Here is a 17500-nt window from a genome sequence, read left to right as displayed (position 1 = left end):
CTCTGAGCTTGCAGTGAAATCAGGAATTTGCGGCCCCAAGTCCTTCTGGACACAAGTAAGCATCTTGCCAATCCCTGCTTCCCATCCCCCAACCCCAGCAGAAAAGGGTGACTTATTCTTGGAGGAAACACCTGTCAAAGCAGGAGACGAAAGAGACACAGGTTTAATCCCTGGGTTGGGAAGATACCCTGGAAGAGACCATGGTGACCCATTCCAGCGTTCTTGTCTGGAGAATCCCATGGACAAACAGCTTAGCAGGCTACAGTCATACGGTCACACAGAGTCAGACATGACTGAAGCCACTTAGCACACATGCATGCATTCTTGGAGGAAGGATTTGGAGACTCCCGTCCTGCCAAGGATGGCAGGGCCCAACAGCAAACAAGGGCTCCATGCAGACAGACCAGCCGTCCTCTGACTCAGCTCCTGGAACCTGGCAGCCACCAGACTTCTCTCTTTTCCCGGGAAGAGTGAAGAGGTCAGGAGGAAAGATCTAAAGATGCTGACTTGAAGGTTCTACATGCAAATGGCTCAGCATATTATCCACCGTGAAGGTCACCAAGCTTCCAATTAGCTTTTTAGTCCCTAGTCTTACAATGAGCAGAACTTTCAATGATTACTGAGGAAAACCGCATACATGAGAAAGACCAAAAAATATCAGCCAACCAACCAACCAACCACAGCAAAACAGAAAACATCAGTGAGAGGGAAATATCCAAAACTAAAAGGAAGCAATCATTCTTTTCAAAAGAAGAGGGCCAGAACAAGAAGCAAACACAGGATGCTTGCTGTTTAGCAAGAGCATCCAGAGAACAAAACATGGTTTGGGGAAATAAAAATACGATAGAAACAAAAAACTCAATAAAATGTTTGGAAGATAAGCTGAAGAAATCTTCCAGAAAATAGAGTTTAAAGAGAAAAAAAAAAAAAAAAAACAGTAAAGATAAGAAGTCTTATATGGGGATTTACCTGGTGGTCCAGTGATTAAGACGCCAAGCTTCCAATGCAGGGGATGTGGTTTTTCGATTCCTAGTTGGGGAACCAAGATTCCACAGGCCCCACAGTGTGGAAAAAATATAAAAAACTAAACTAACAAACAAATATGATTCATTCGTAAGAAGCCCTATAGTATGTCAAAGACTGAAAAACAGAAATTCCAGGAAAAGACAACAAAGAAAGCAGAGGGAAGGAAATTATAAACAAAGTAACACAAGGAAACTTCCCAGAAGAGAATGCAAGTTTATTGATTGAAAATGTCACCCAAGTGCCCAGAACAAGAGATGAAAATAGAACTTTACACATGTTATTTCAACACAGTAGAGAGAAAAACTATGTTCTACAAATTGTGAGGTACAGAGAGGGAAGCAGAGGGAAAAATCACATACAAGAGATCAGATATAAATGATCCCGGAGCTCTCAAAGCAACACTGGAAACTAGAAGCCAGACTCCAGTGAGTGCCATATTGGAATATTCACATCCTCAGGTGTAGAACTCTTCCACACTGATCAAACCAGTCAATCCTACAGGATAGCAACCCCGAGTATTCATTGGAAGGACCCATGCTGAAGCTCCGATACTTTGGCCACCTGACGTGAAGAGCTGACTCAGTGGGAAAGACCAGATGCTGGAAAGACTGAAGGCAGAAGGGGTGACAGAGGATGAAGAGGACGGTTGGAGAGCATCACTGACTCATGTGTGCACGTGAACTGGAGCAAACTTCAGGAGACAGTGGAGGACAGAGCAGCCTGGTGTGCTGCAGTCCAGGGGTCACTAAGAGCTGGACACAACTTAGCAACTCAACAGCAACATAGGACTCGGCTGAAAGGATGGGATGTGATGTGTGGCGAGGCATTCGAGGCATCGCAGAGTCTACCTGGCTCTCTTCTGGACCACTTGTTCAGGGGGAAGTCAGCCATCATGAGTGAGAAGTCTCTATGGAGAAGTCCACTTCAAGAGGAAACGGGTTCTCCTGATAACCACCTCTGTAATTTGCTAGTCCCATGACTGAATCATCTTGGCAGCTGACCCTCCAGCAATAGCGACAGTTTTACTACAGCCTCATGAATGACCCTAAACTGAACCAACCAGCTAAGTCACTCCTAAATTCCTGGCCCACAAGAGACATGCTTACTGTTCCTCTTTCAACCTACTGATTGTTTCCATGTGCTACATTTCGGGCTAATTTTAAATACTGCAATGATAATAATAATCGAAAACAGCAAATCTCAAAATGTTGAAGGAAGATCATTGCCAACATATTTCTATACTCATCTAAATTCTGAACCCATAGGTTAAGCATGAAGATGGATAAAGACTTTCATGCCTGTCAGATTTTTTAAAACTTTCATCTCTTGTCCCCTTTCTCAGAAAACATCTCAAGGATGTGCTCCACCAAAACGACGGAGTAAAACAAGAAACAGAAAGATACGAGCTCTGAGAGTCAAGAGTGGAATTCCATCTGGGTAGTCAGGAGACAGGGAGAAGGCAATGGCACCCAACTCCAGTACTCTTGCCTGGAAAATCCCATGGACGGAGGAGCCTGGTGGGCCGCAATCCATGGGGTCGCTAAGAGTCGGACAGGACTGAGCGACTTCACTTTCACTTCTCACTTTCATGCATTGGAGAAGGAAATGGCAACCCACTCCAGTGTTCTTGCCTGGAGAATCCCAGGGACAGGGGAGCCTGGTGGGCTGCCCTCTATGGGGTCGCACAGAGTTGGACACAACTGAAGCAACTTAGCAGCAGCAGCAGCAGCAGTCAGGAGACAAAGAACAGACTTGTCAGAAAGATGAAAATGATAAAATACTTGTAGAGCCTAAAGATTCTTTAAAAAGCTTTTTTCCAGTAGTTATTTTTCCTAAACAAATGTGAAAATTAAGCAAATGGAAAAAGCCTCCAGAGAAAGCAAGAAGCTATGCCAGAGATAAGAAGGTATCGTTTTTTGTTTTTGTTTTCCTGAGTCTCAGCTGCGAATGTTATTTGCAGGGTTGTAATGGTGCAAACACTGAAGGTGGAGCCAACTGACTCTCACTTAATTGTTGAGAGTGTGGTGGGGGCAGGGAAGCAGAGAGCTACATCTTCACCTTCCCAAATGGGAAATCGACAGATTGTGACTAAAACTGACAACAAGCATACTGTTTAGAGTCAAGATGGTAATACCAAAATAATCAACAGAAGAGGTGAATGCGGCAGCCTTGGGAGAGAAGAGTGGGTACAAAGAGGGGCTATTTTTCTCCTAACAACTCAGGTGGGAACTACTGGAATCCTTAAAGTGGGGGCAGGGCTGATTTTAATACCTGAACTTCAGGATTCTAGATAGGATTCTTATTCTATTCTCCAAGTCAGAGACTAGACTTGTTCACGGACCTCTTCTGAATTTGGGGGACTTGAGAAGACTTGACTCCCCTCCACCAAACACTGGCTTCCACAGATGAGTCTGTGTCCACATCACATCCACCCAGCTGTGGGGTCAGTGCTTTTCCTCAAGGCCCATCTCTGTGAGGTGGGTGCAGACTTCACCTACATTTGAGGAAGTGGAGGGATTTACACTGCAGACACCTTCTACTTCCAGGTCAGGTTGTTTTTTTTTGTTTGTTTGTTTTGAATCTTCCCAGAGCAGGGATCAAACCCAGGTCCCCTGCCTTGGCAGGTGGATTCTAACCACTGGATGACCAGGGCAGTCCCAGGTCAGGCATTCTTGCTGCTATTTCTGCAAGCTGGGCCCTTTCTTCTTCCCCTGCTCTGAGAAGGAATTCTGATCTCCACCAGCTCGGTGAGAACCATCTGACATGTGCTCTTTGAGAAACCTTGTAACCATGGAGGACCATGCTCCCATTTTACAGACAGGATAACTGAGTCAGGAGTTGTGAGTATCTAAGTCACAGATTTCCCTGGTGGTTCAGACAGTAAAGAATCTGCCGGCAATGCGGGATTTGATCCCGCATTGGGATGATCCACTGGAGGATACTTGGCGACCTACTCCAGCGTTCTTGTCTGGAGAATCCCATGGACAAAGGAGCTTAATAGGCTACAGTCATAGGGCCACACAGAGTCAGACAAGACTGCAGTGACTTGGCACACATGCATGCATTCTTGGAGGAAGGATTTGGAGAGTCCCAGATCATACCAAGAATGGCAGGGCCCAACTGCAAACAAGGGCTCTACGCAGATAGACCAGCCTTCCTTGGACTCAGCTCCTGGAATCTGGCAGCCACCAGGCTTCTCTCTTTTCCCCAGGAAGAGTGAAGAGGTCAGGAGGAAAGATCTAGAGATGCTGACTTGAAGGTTCTACAGGCAAATGGCTCAGCATGTTATCCACCATGAAGGTCACCAATAGTCCCTGTCATGTGCTCAGAGCTTCCAGTTAGCTTTTTAGTCCCCAGTCTTACATATGAGCAGAACTTTCAATGATTACTGAGGAATACGTTATACATGAGAAAGACCAAAAAAATATCAACCAACCCACCAACCATAGCAAAAAGAAAACATCAGTGAGAGGGAAATGTCCAAAACTAAAAGGAAGCAATCATTATTTTCAAAGGAAGAGGGCCAGAACAAGAAGCAAGCACAGGTTTCTCAAAGAGCACATGTCAGATGGTTCTCACTGAGCTGGTGGAAATCAGAATTCCTTCTCAGGGCAGGGGAAGAAGAGGAAAGGGCCCAGATTGCAGAAATAGCAGCAAGCACATGTTTAAAAAGAGCATTCAGAGAAGAAAACATGGTTTGGGAAAATAAAAACACAATAGAAAAAAAGAGAAACTCAATAAAATGTTTGGAAGATAAGCTGAAGAAATCTTCCAGAAAATAGAGTTTAAAAATAAATGAAAAAAACCAGTAAATATTAGAAGTCTTATATGGGGATTTACCTGGTGGTCCAGTGGTTAAGATTCTAAGCTTCCAATGCAGGGGATGCAGTTTTTCGATTCCTAGTTGGGGAACCAAGATTCCACAGGCCCCACAGTGTGGCAAAAATATAAAAAATTAAACAAACAAACAATTCATTCCTAAGAAGTCCTATACAGTATGTCAAGACTGAAAAACAGATATTCCAGGAAAAGACAACAAAGAAAGCAGAGGAAAGGAAATTATAAACAAAGTAACACAAGGAAACTTCCCAGAAGAGAAGGCAAGTTTATTGATTGAAAATGTCACCCAAGTGCCCAGAATAAGACATGAAAATAGAACTTTATACATGTTATTTCAAAACAGTAGAGAGAAAAATCATGTTCTACAAATTGCGTGATACAGAGAGGGAAGCAGAGGGAAACATCACATACAAAGGGTCAGGATATAAATGATCCCAGAGCTCTCAAAGCAACACTGGAAACTAGAAGCCAGACTCCAGTGAGTGCCATATTGGGATATTCACATCCTCATGTATAGAACTTTTCCACATTGATCAAACCAGTGAATCCTAAAGGATATCAATCCTGAATAGTCATTGGAAGGAAAAATGCTGAAGGTCTGATACTTTGGCCACCTGATGTGAAGAGCTGACTCAATGGAAAAGACCAGATGCTGGGAAAGATTGAAGGCCAAAGGAGGAAGGGGTGACAGAGGATGAAGAGGATGCTTAGATAGCATCACTGACTCATGTACGGACATGAATTGGAGCAAACTTCAGTAGCGGAGATAGCGGAGGACCGAGGAGCCTGGTGTGCTGCAGTCCAAGGTATCACTGAGTTGTACACAACTTAGCAACTGAAGAGCAACACAGGACACGGCTGAAAGGATGGTATGGTATGTGTGCTGAGGCGTTCGAGGCATCCCAGCATCCACCTGGCTCTCTTCTGGATCACTTGTACAGGGGGAAGTCAGCCACCATGAATAAGAACAGTCTCTATGGAGAGGTTGACTTGGGGAGGAAATGGGTCCTCCTGATAACCGCCTCCGTAATTTGCTAGTCCTGTGACTTCATCCTCTTGGCAGCTGACCCTCCAGCAATAGAGACAGCTTTACTGCAGCCTCATGAGTGACCCTAAACTGAACCAACCAGCTAAGTCATCTTAAATTCCAGGCCCACAAAAGACATGCTTATTGTTACTCTTTCAAGCTACTTATTGTTTCCACCTGCTGCATTTCGGGCTAATTTTAAATGCTGCAATAGACAATAAGAATGGAAAACAGCAAATCTCAAAATGTTGAAGGAAGATCATTGCCTACATACTTCTATACTCATCTAAATTCTGTACCCATTAGTTAAGCATGAGATGTAATAAAGGGTTTCATACATTTCATTTTTTTAAAACTTTCAACTCTTGTCCCCTTTCTCAGAAAGTATCTCAGGGATGTGCTCCACCAAAACAAGGGAGTAAACCAAGAAACAGAAAGATATGGTGTCTGAGAGTCAAGAGTGGAATTCCATCTGGGTGTTCAGGAGACACAGAACAGACTTGTCAGAAAGATGGAATTGATAAAACACCTGTAGAACCTAAAGATTCTTTAAAAGGTTGTTTTTTTTCAGTAGTTATTTTTCCTAAATGAATGTGAAAATTATCAAACGGAAAAAGCCTCCAGGGAAAGCAAGAAGCTATGCCAGAGATAGAAGATATTGTTTGTTTTTTTTTCCCCTGAGTCTCAGCTGCAAATGTTATTTGCATGGTTGTAATGGTGCAAACACTGAGTCGGAGCCAACTGAGCCTGTCATTTAATTGTTGAGAGTGTGATGGGGGCAGGGAAGCAGAGAGCTACATCTTCGCCTTCCCAAATGGGAAATCGACAGATTGTGACTAAAACTGACAACAAGCATACTGTTTAGAGTCAAAATGGTAAATACCAAAATAATCAACAGAAGAGGTGAATTCGGCTGCCTCTGGAGAGAAGAGTGAGTATGCTGTTGCTCTGCCAAGTTGCTTCAGTCGTGTCCGACTCTGTGCGACCCCAAAGACGGCAGCCCACCAGGCTTCTCTGTCCCTGGGATTCTCCAGGCAAGAACACTGGAGTGGGTTGCCATTGCCTTCTCCAATGATGAAAGTGAAAAGTGAAAGTGAAGTGGCTCAGTCGTGTCCAACTCTTCATGACCCCATGGACTGTAGCCTACCAGGCTTCTCCGTCCATGGGATTTTCCAGGCTAGAGTACTGGAGTGAGTTGCCATTGCCTTCTCCAGAGTGGGGCTATTTTTCTCCTAACAACTCAGGTGGGAACTACTGGAATCCTTAAAGTGGGGGCAGGGCTGATTTTAATACCTGAACTTCAGGATTCTAGATAGGATTCTTATTCTATTTTCCATGTCAGAGATTAGACTTGTTCATGGCCCTCTTCCTGATTTGGGGGACTTGAGAGGACTTAACTCACGTCTCCACCAAACACTGGCTTCTGCAGTTGAGTCTGTGTCCACATCACATCCACCCAGCTGTGGGGTCAGTGCTTTTCCTCAAGGCCCATCTCTGTGAGGTGGGTGCAGACTTCACCTACATTTGAGGAAGTGGAGGGATTTACACTGCAGACACCTTCTACTTCCAGGTCAGGTTGTTTTTTTTTGTTTGTTTGTTTTGAATCTTCCCAGAGCAGGGATCAAACCCAGGTCCCCTGCCTTGGCAGGTGGATTCTAACCACTGGATGACCAGGGCAGTCCCAGGTCAGGCATTCTTGCTGCTATTTCTGCAATCTGGGCCCTTTCTTCTTCTTCCCCTGCTCTGAGAAGGAATTCTGATTTCCACCAGCTCAGTGAGAACCATCTGACATGTGCTCCTTGATGAAGCCTTGTAACCATGGAGGACCATGCTCCCATTTTACAGACAGGATAACTGAGTCAGGAGTTGTGAGTATCTAAGTCACAGATTTCCCTGGTGGCTCAGACAGAAAAGAATCTGCCCACAATGCAGGAGACTGGGGTTTGGGATGATCCACTAGAGGATACTTGGTGACCTACTCCAGCGTTCTTGTCTGGAGAATCCCATGGACAAAGAACTTAGCAGGCTACAGTCATAGGGTCACACAGAGTTGGACATGACTGCAGTGACTTGGCACACATGCATGCATTCTTGGAGGAAGGATTTGGAGAGTCCCAGGTCCTGCCAAGGATGGCAGGGCTCAACTGCAAACAAGGCCTCTATGCAGACAGACCAGCCTTCCTCGGGGTCAGCTCCGAGAATCTGACAGCCCCCAAGCTGCTCTGTTTTTCCCAAGAAGAGTGAAGAGGTCAGGAAGAAAGATCTAGAGATGCTGACTTGAAGGTTCTACAAGCAAATGGCTCAGCATGTCATCCACCGTGAAGGTCACCGATAGTCCCTGTCATGTGCTCAGAGCTTCCAATTAGCTTTTTAGTCCCCAGTCTTACATATGAGCAGAACTTTCAATGACTGCTGAGGAATAGCTCATACATTAGAAAGACCAAAAAATACAACCAACCAACCAACAACAGTAAAACAGAAAGCATCAGTGAGCGGGATATGTCCAAACTAAAAGGAAGCAATCATTATTTTCAAAGGAAGAGGGAGAGAACAAGAGGCAAGCACAGGATGCTGTTTAAAAGAGCATTCAGATAACAAAACATGGTTTGTGGAAATAAAAATATTATAGAAAAAAAGAAAAACTCAATAAAATGTTTGGAAGATAAGCTGAAGAAATCTTCCAGAAAATGGAGTTTAAAAAATAATGGAAAAAAAAAAAAAACAACCAGTAAAGAGTCTCATATGGGGATTTTACTGGTGGTCCAATGGTTAAGACTCTGAGCTTCCAATGTAGGGGATGTGGTTTTTCAATTCCTAGTTGAGGAACCAAGATTCCACATGCCCCACTCTGTGGCCAAAAAATAAAAAGCTAAACAAACAAAAATCATTGTTAAGAAGTCCTATATAGTATGTCAAAGACTGAAAAACAGAAATTCCAGGAAAAGACAACAAAGAAAGCAGAGGGAAGGAAATTATAAACAAAATAATATAAGGAAATTTCCCAGAAGAGAATGCAAGTTTATTGATTGAAAATATCACCCAAGTGCCTGGAACAACACATGAAAATAGAATTTACACATGTTATTTCAACACAGTAGAGAGAAAAATCATGTTCTACAAATTGTGAGGTACAGAGAGGGAAGCAGAGGGAAAAATCACATACAAGAGATCAGATATAAATGATCCCGGAGCTCTCAAAGCAACACTGGAAACTAGAAGCCAGACTCCAGTGAGTGCCATATTGGAATATTCACATCCTCAGGTGTAGAACTCTTCCACACTGATCAAACCAGTCAATCCCACAGGATAGCAACCCCGAGTATTCATTGGAAGGACCCATGCTGAAGCTCCGATACTTTGGCCACCTGACGTAAAGAGCTGACTCAGTGGGAAAGACCAGATGCTGGAAAGACTGAAGGCAGAAGGGGTGACAGAGGATGAAGAGGACGGTTGGAGAGCATCACTGACTCATGTGTGCACGTGAACTGGAGCAAACTTCAGGAGACAGTGGAGGACAGAGCAGCCCGGTGTGCTGCAGTCCAGGGGTCACTAAGAGCTGGACACAACTTAGCAACTCAACAGCAACATAGGACTCGGCTGAAAGGATGGGATGTGATGTGTGGCGAGGCATTCGAGGCATCGCAGAGTCTACCTGGCTCTCTTCTGGACCACTTGTTCAGGGGGAAGTCAGCCATCATGAGTGAGAAGTCTCTATGGAGAAGTCCACTTCAAGAGGAAATGGGTTCTCCTGATAACCACCTCTGTAATTTGCTAGTCCCGTGACTGAATCATCTTGGCAGCTGACCCTCCAGCAATAGCGACAGTTTTACTACAGCCTCATGAATGACCCTAAACTGAACCAACCAGCTAAGTCACTCCTAAATTCCTGGCCCACAAGAGACATGCTTACTGTTCCTCTTTCAACCTACTGATTGTTTCCATGTGCTACATTTCGGGCTAATTTTAAATGCTGCAATGATAATAATAATCGAAAACAGCAAATCTCAAAATGTTGAAGGAAGATCATTGCTAACATATTTCTATACTCACCTAAATTCTGTACCCATCAGTTAAGCATGAAGATGGCATAAAGAGTTTCATGGGTGTCAGATTTTTTAACACTTTCATCTCTTGTCCCCTTTCTCAGAAAGCATCTCAAGGATGTGCTCCACCAAACCAAGGGGGTAAACCAAGAAACAGAAGGATACGAGCTCAGAGAATCAAGAGTGGAATTCCATCTGGGTAGTCAGGAGACACAGAACAGACTTTTCAGAAAGATGGAAAGATAAAACACCTGTAGAGCCCAAGGATCCTTTAAAAAGCTTTTTTTCAGTAATAATTTTTCCTAAATGAATGTGAAAATTAAGCAAATGGAAAAAGTCTCCAGGGAAAGCAAGAAGCTATGCCAGAGATAAGAAGGTATCGTTTTCGTTTTTTTCCTCCGAGTCTCAGCTGCAAATATTATTTGCGTGTTTGTAATGGTGCAAGCACTGAATGTGGAGCCAACTGAGACTGTCATTTAATTGTTGAGAGTGTGGTAAGGGCAGGGAAGCAGAGAGCTACTACATCTTCATCTTCCCAAATGGGAAATCGACAGATTGTGACTAAAACTGACAACAAGCATACTGTTTAGAGTCAAGATGGTAAATACCAAAATAATCAATGGAAAAGGTGAATGCAGCGGCCTCTGAGAAGAGTGGGCATACAGAGGGGCTATTTTTCTCCTAACAGCTCAGGTGGGATCTATTGGAGTCCTTAAAGTGGGGGCAGGGCTGATTTTAATACCTGAACTTCAGGATTCTAGATAGGATTCTTATTCTATTCTCCAAGTCAGAGACTAGACTTGTTCACGGCCCTCTTCTGGATTTCTGGGGACTTGAGAAGACTCGACTCACATCTCCACTAAACACCTGCTTCCGCAGATGAGTCTGTGTCCACATCACATCCACCCAGCTGTGGGGTCAGTGCTTTTCCTGAATATCCATCCTTTTGAGATGTATAGACTTTACTCACATTGGAGGAGTGGAGGGATTTACACAGCAGATACCCTCTACTTCCAGGTCAGGCTTTTGTGTGTGTGTGTGTGTGTGTGTGTGTGTGTGTGTTGAATCTTCCCAGAGCAGGGATCAAATCCAAGTCCCCTGTCTGGCAGGTGGATTCTTAAGCACTGGATGACCAGGGAAGTCCCAGGTCAGGCATTCTTGCTGCTATTTCTGCAACCTGGGCCCTTTCTTCTTCCGCTGCCCTGAGAAAGAATTCTGATTTCCCCCAGCTCAGTGAGAACCATCAGACATGTGCTCCTTGCTGAAACCTTGTAACCGTTTAGGACCATTGCTCCCATTTTACAGACAGGATAACTGAGTCAGGAGTTATATCTAAGTCACAAGCTTCCCTGGTGGCTCAGACAGTAAAGAACCTGCCTGCAATGTGGGAGACTGGGGTTTGATCCCTGCATTGGGAAGATACTCTGGAGGAGAGCATGGGAACCCACTCCAGTATTTTCTCCTAGAGAATTCCATGCACAGATGAGCCTGGAAGGCTACAGTCCATGGGGTTGCAAAGAGCTGCACATGACTGAGCAACTAACACTTTTGTCACAGAGTTAGTGTGACCCAGGTCCAGTATCCCCAGAGATGGAACCCATTTTCACTGCCTTCCTTCATTCCTCTGATCATACTCAAGATGGGCCCTCCTGGAGCTTGGTCACTATTGGGCCTAAGACGGGGAGGTAGGGCACAAACAGTGGAGGTCCGGGCAGACACCCTGCTGGGAGCACCAGGGTCCTCAGGCTGAGCTGCCCTGCAGATGGAGTGGAGCAGCTCCTAGAGGCCTACAGTCTGGTGTGGCCTTGGGAGGTCACCTGATGCTATGTGGAGTTAATAGTATCTACCTTCCTTCCTTAATTAAGGTTAAAGGAATTAAAGCAGGTGACAGGACAGTGCTCCTCAACTGGCCATCACTAGTCTTCCTTTGCCTGGTACTCACCTTGTAGCCCAGATAAGTCCTGACTTCACCGGGCCTCCCAGGGAGGAAGACCGGGGTGGAATGGGGAACTCAGCTTGGGGTCAGACTTGCTGACCAGGGATGAACATCAAAAAGTGCCCAGAGTCCAAGAGCTTCAGGATGATGGAGAAGCCCAGAGAGCGTGGTGACTGGCCTGAGGCCACCAAAGGAGTAGGTGGCAGAGCCGGACCCCTGTTCCCAATCCCATTATGACTGCAGTCTTAGCCCCTGCTGAGTGGGGACTCCAAAGTGGGTGCCCAGGGTAGGGGTGGGGTTGGGGGGACCCTCCAACTACCACCAGGTTGGAGTGACTCTCTTGTCCTGCTCCCTGCCCCCTCAGTCTCCCAGGTTAACGTGTTCCCTGGCCACACCGCTGCCGAGGGCAGATGTGGGGCCGGGATTGGTGAGGCCAGCTCTTGCAAGGAGTGAGGACCTTCCTTGCCAATCCTGAGTCAGGAGTGGGCTAAATGCCCCCTTCCCCAATCTGTACCCTGTTGTGGTGACTCTGGTCCCACCACCAGAGCCCCAGTCCTGGCAGCCAGGAGGGCTGAGGCATCTGCAGGTTCAGCACCTTGGAGAGGGGACAGTCCTGCGCCCACAGAGTCCTCGTGGGCAGCTGCCCGCACCTGCTTTCTCAGCCTCTCAACACTTGGGGGAAGTTTCTAGGAACTTACCAGAGGGGACACTCATGAGGAGGGGAGGCAGGATTTGAACCCAGGTCTAAAATCTGAGCCAAGTCAAGGTACCTAATGTGCACGCCCAAGGAACTGGATCCCAACCAAGCTCCAGACAGCTGCCTCTGGGGTCACTGCCACCACCTTCCCCACAATGCGACCTGGCCCAGATTCTTCTGAGAGCCCTGCTGTGCAGCCCCAAGGGAAGGCAAATCCCTTGATTTTGACAACTCCTGAGCCCAGACCCCATGGGTCTAACACCACCAACCTTGTGTGGGGCTTGGGGATGGAATGATTAAGGGCTGCTTCTCAGGACAGACTTGGGCCAGTGTGATAACTGTTGCATCTCTGGGTCCTACAGAGCTCAAGGGGCTGGCCCAAGGTCACACAGGGAGCAGCCTGCCTGCTCCCACAGCAGATACTTGGAGGCCAGACAGGGGGGCCAACTCAGGGTCTGGCACACAGAAGAACCCACTGATGGCTGAGGTAGCCCCTGCCTGGGCCCATCTGAAGTCCAGGGACACACAATCCAGAATTTTGTTATAAATACATGTGTTTGGTGAGTGAGGGGCAACAGAGGTGGGGGAGATGCTGTACACAGCTGGTATAGGTTTGGTGGCTGAATGCCACCCAGAGGAAGACAGACAGTCCACCCGCTAGGGCCAGCCGGACAGCGTTCTGGGGCCTGTAACAGTCAGTTGGTGGGCAAGCCAGCAGGGGTCTTGTCCGGGGCTGGCGAGACCCAGGTGCCCCAGAGGCTCCCTGTCCGAGGTCGTGGGCGGCGTCAGCAGCAGTACCCGGGCTCAGCTCACATCATTCAGGGCCTGGAAGGACACAAGGCCTAGTCAGGAGGGGGCTGGGCTGGGGGGGTGGGCAAGATGGCCCTTCAGGGAGCCCTGGGTACGCCCTGCCCCGCGGGGGGTGGGGCTCACCTTTCGGGCAAACTCAGGCAGGACGAAGGCTGCCCGGTGCACATCGGAGTTGTAGTATTTCAGCTGCATCTCTTCCACCTGCTTCTGCATCAGCGGCTGCAAGGGCTCCCGGAAGTTGGTGCTCTGGGGACAGGGGTGTGTCTCAGAGACATGCTCTCCTGGCCCACCTGCCAGGCTCCCGCCCCCACCCGGGGGCCAGTCCGCTTCGGCTCACGGGGTTCTTGCTGCACAGCATGAAGCCGATCTGGCCGCTGGGGTAGGTGGGGATGGTGCAGTAGGCGTAGTCCACCACTGGGAAGAGAGACTTGCAGAAGTGCCGCATCTCCTTGATGAGGTCCAGGTGCAGCCACTGGCACTCACCTACGGTGGGGGGGTCGGGGGCGGGTGGTCAGATGATGTCAGCACTGGCTGGGGGCAGTGCCTGGTCCAGCCCCAGCCGGACCCCTCCCGGCGGGAGCCCGGCTCACCCAGCAGCACCCAGTCCACCCTAGCCCCCTCACCCTGGCAGCAGAGAATGCCGTCCTCCTTGAGGGCAGTCTTCATGAGCTGGTAGTAGGACTCCTTGAAGAGGCTCTCAGCAGGACCTGCAGAGGCGGGGGGTGAGGGTGGTGGGGGACAAGCGCCAAGGGACACCGCCTGAGCCTGCCTCTGGGGGCATGAGGGCCACTCTCACCCCAAGATACACATCCACACAGCTACCAGGGGGCAGAGCTGGAAGTTGAAAGCCAGGCCTGTGGAACTCAGAAACCAACCAAGTAGAGGGTGCTTTGGAAGGGTGCAGGGATCCAGTGCCCCAGTGTGAAGGGGCTACACGTTTTAACCCCATTCCTGGGGGATTCTTGTTGGCACTGCATCAGGGCAGTCTCCAGCCTGGGCCTTGGTTTAAGATTGTATCACATGGAACTTCGCTGGTAGTCCAGTGACTAAGACTGCATTCCTAATGCAGGGGGCTCAGGTTTGATCCCCAGTGGGGGAACTAGATCCCACGTGCTACAACTAAGACCCAGTGCAGCCAAATAAAAATAAGTGTTAAAAAAGAAAAGAAAAAAGATGAGATCCTTGCACATATCCTGATGCTGGCCTGTCGGGGGCAGAGAGGAGGCTGAGAAGGAAACTGGGGCCTCAGTGGACCAAGGCCCCACTCTCCTCCAGGCTCTAAACCAACTCTGGGCAGTAGCCTAGTGGCCCTACTCTGCTGAGCCATGTTTGAGGGGGTAGGTGACACCTCAGAAGGGAAAAGAGCCGCACTAGTTCTGGAGGGCCCCTCCATCCTCTATTCTGCAACTCGGGCTTGGGACACAGATGGAGATGCTGGCCTCCCCTCTGGTGGCTGCTAGAGGCCCCAGGCCAAACCCGCTTACCCATGGGATCTGAGGAGTCAGTGATGATGACGTCAAAGGCGTCCTGGTTCTGTTTCATGAACTCAAAACCATCACCCACGTGTAGGGTCAGCTTTGAGCTGGAGTAGCCAACGGCCATGCTGGGCAGGAACTTCTTGGAGACTTGAATGACATCCTGGGGAGGGGACAGGAGGTAACAGGTTGGGCCACAGGGGTTGTGGACCCTGGAGCCAGAGTTGAGTGGGACCCCTTCTCAGAGCCTGATTCACCTTAGACAAGCCATTCATTTGTGGAACCTCAGTTTGCACATCTGTACAGCAGGGAGCAGCTTGGTACCTCCCCTTCTCAGAGGGCTGACTCCCACCAGCAGCTTGGACCACACTTCCGCCACCCCTGCTCCCCCTCCCCAAACCCAAGTGCCCCAGGAGAGTGGTTTCCTTACTATTTCAGAGTAAGGAATTTATTTCAGAGGGCTGGAATTCCACCTGGCCTGTATGCCTCACTACGCACACCTTTATCAGATAACCCTTTGACTCCTAAGTTGAATGTCAACTCCAAGGAGGCAGGACTAGACCTGCTGATGTACCAGTGAACCTGGCACCTAAATGCTCATGAAAGCCCCCAGCTGCTGTAAAGGACAAAAGGAGTCCCCGGGACTTCTGCGAAGCATCAGCTCTCAGTGTTACTAAGAAATAACATCAGCCGCACACCTTCTGTGCACCAAGTGCTTTCCTGTCTGCTTTTCCTACTGAAGCCTCCAACGTGCTCTTGAGACCAAGAAACAGGCCTGGAAAGGTTAAGCAACTTGCCCGGTGGTAAACAGCCAATTCAGGGCAAACTGGGACTTGAACCCAGACCCACCCAGCTGTGCGCTCACCTCATCAATCTCACACTGGACCACGGCCTCCACAGAGGAATGCTTGACCACCTCCCGCAGGACGCCTCCGTCCCCGCCCCCAATGATCAGCACCTGCCAAGGGGAGGAAGAGTCAGCCAGGAGCCGGGCAGGAGCCCCACCAAATAGGCTCCAGCGGGAGTTAGTGGCCGGCCTCTCTGCCCCCTAAACCGCACTGAGCAGACACAGCTCCCTGGAACAATTTCTCAGCTTCCCTGTGTCACAGACCTAATCACTTCATCTTCCACTTTGTCCCCTTTGCCTGGGAACTCCTGCCAAGGCTGCTCCATCTCAAGCTTCAGGTCTCAGCCCCGGTGTTAGCCCCCACCCCTTGTGAAATGGGCAGCTCCTCCCCTCTAGGCCCCTCTTCCTCGCTATCACTTCTCTGACAACCCTTTGGGCAGGGCTGAGCACTGGGCACTCCTGGGGCCCCCAGCACTGTTCTGTGGGGGCTATCCCTCGGCCCAGGGCTGGATCTAGCTGGGATGGGGTACCTTGCGTGGGTTGGGGTGGCTGCAGAGGGGCAGGTTGGCGATCATCTCCTGGTAGGAGAACTCGTCCCTCTCCGTGCACTGGATAACGCCGTCCAACACCAGCACATTCCCGTAGCTCTTACTGAGGGCGGGAGTGACAGTCAGCGACCTGGGCTCCTCGGGAAGGGGGCAACGTGCCCCCCACTCGCCCAGGGTGAGAAGAATCTCTCCCAACCTGCCGAGGGGGCTCCAGGGGTGAGTCCGGGGGGTGACACGTGGCGAGGATCGGCGGGCGGGCCCGCTGGGTGGAGGCTGGACGCGGGGTCCCGGCTCTGACGTGTCCGGGACTGACACGTGGAGCTCGGCGCAGCGGGTCGGCGCAGATTCCGGCTCCCTCCCCGCCGAGGTGGACCGCCCGAAAAGCCGGTCCCCAGCCCAGCGAGAAGGATGCGGGTTGGGGAGGGGACGGAGGGAAGAGACGGGCCTAGTTCACGAGAACTTCTGACAGTTTTGCAGGGGAAGGAGCGGGCAGAGACGGCCGTGGGGGGCGTCCGGAGGTAAAGCGCGCAAGACAGGGGTCCGACAGGAAGAGGGTCGGGCTGGGCCGAGCCCAGGGCTGGAGTGCCGGCGGGCTGCGCGGGGCCGGGCGGCCGGGGCGCTGGGCCGGGCGGGCGCGGGTACCTGCGGAAGACGAGGATATCCTGGTACCGCGAGCGTTGATGGTGTAGCAGCTGCTCCACCTGCAGAGACAGGGCCTGGCCGGGCCACAGGCTGCACGTCTCGCGGAACCAGCCCTCGCGGATGGCAGCGGGGCCGGGGGCGGCGGGGCCGTCGGGGCCAGGCTCCATGGCGGGCGGGCGGGCTGGCGGTGCGGGGCGCGGGCCCGGGACTGCAGGCCGCGCGGAGCCACAGCACAACGGGACCAACTCCGCCCGCCGCCCGCGCGGCAACCTAACCCGGCCGGCGGGGCGGGGCCTGTTGCCAGGGGCGGGCCCCAAGCCCCCCAGTGGCGGCGCCTGTGCGCGGCAGCCTGGCGGCCCCGCCCCCTCCGGCGTCCGAGCGCACTCATTGGTCTCCGACCTGCAGCGCGGCGTCCAGTGGCTGCGGCGGACCGTCCGTCTGCGGCAGCAGGCTAGTGAGGCAGCTTCCCTGGGCCACGTGGGACCGGGCTCGGGGAGGCACAGACTGGCCCGAGAGGGAGTGAGGGGTACCCGACTCAGCAGGGGAAACCTGAGCTGACATCTCGGGTCCGGCGCGGCGTGTCGGAGCGCCGAGACGTCAGGACTGCCG

The 17500-nt window shown here is 50.1% G+C and overlaps 1 protein-coding gene across 1 annotated transcript; it reads right to left on the bottom strand.

Moving 5' to 3' along the window:
• Positions 1 to 13103: 13103 nt before the first annotated feature.
• On the bottom strand, positions 13104 to 17154 carry SRM (spermidine synthase). The gene is made up of 8 exons (NM_001303623.1): positions 16892 to 17154; positions 16232 to 16352; positions 15720 to 15812; positions 14864 to 15017; positions 14003 to 14086; positions 13717 to 13862; positions 13503 to 13625; positions 13104 to 13394 (listed from the first exon to the last, which is right to left on the bottom strand). Exons 1-8 carry the CDS (start codon positions 17056 to 17058, stop codon positions 13374 to 13376), a joined length of 909 nt encoding a protein of 302 aa, NP_001290552.1. The 5' UTR covers positions 17059 to 17154; the 3' UTR covers positions 13104 to 13373.
• Positions 17155 to 17500: the final 346 nt, after the last annotated feature.

The sequence above is a fragment of the Bos taurus genome, chromosome 16 (assembly GCF_002263795.3).
Source record: "Bos taurus isolate L1 Dominette 01449 registration number 42190680 breed Hereford chromosome 16, ARS-UCD2.0, whole genome shotgun sequence".
In the NCBI taxonomy this organism is placed as follows: Eukaryota; Metazoa; Chordata; class Mammalia; order Artiodactyla; family Bovidae; genus Bos; species Bos taurus.
Note: the sequence above shows the minus strand (reverse complement) of the source record. Positions and strands in the feature narration are given on the sequence as shown.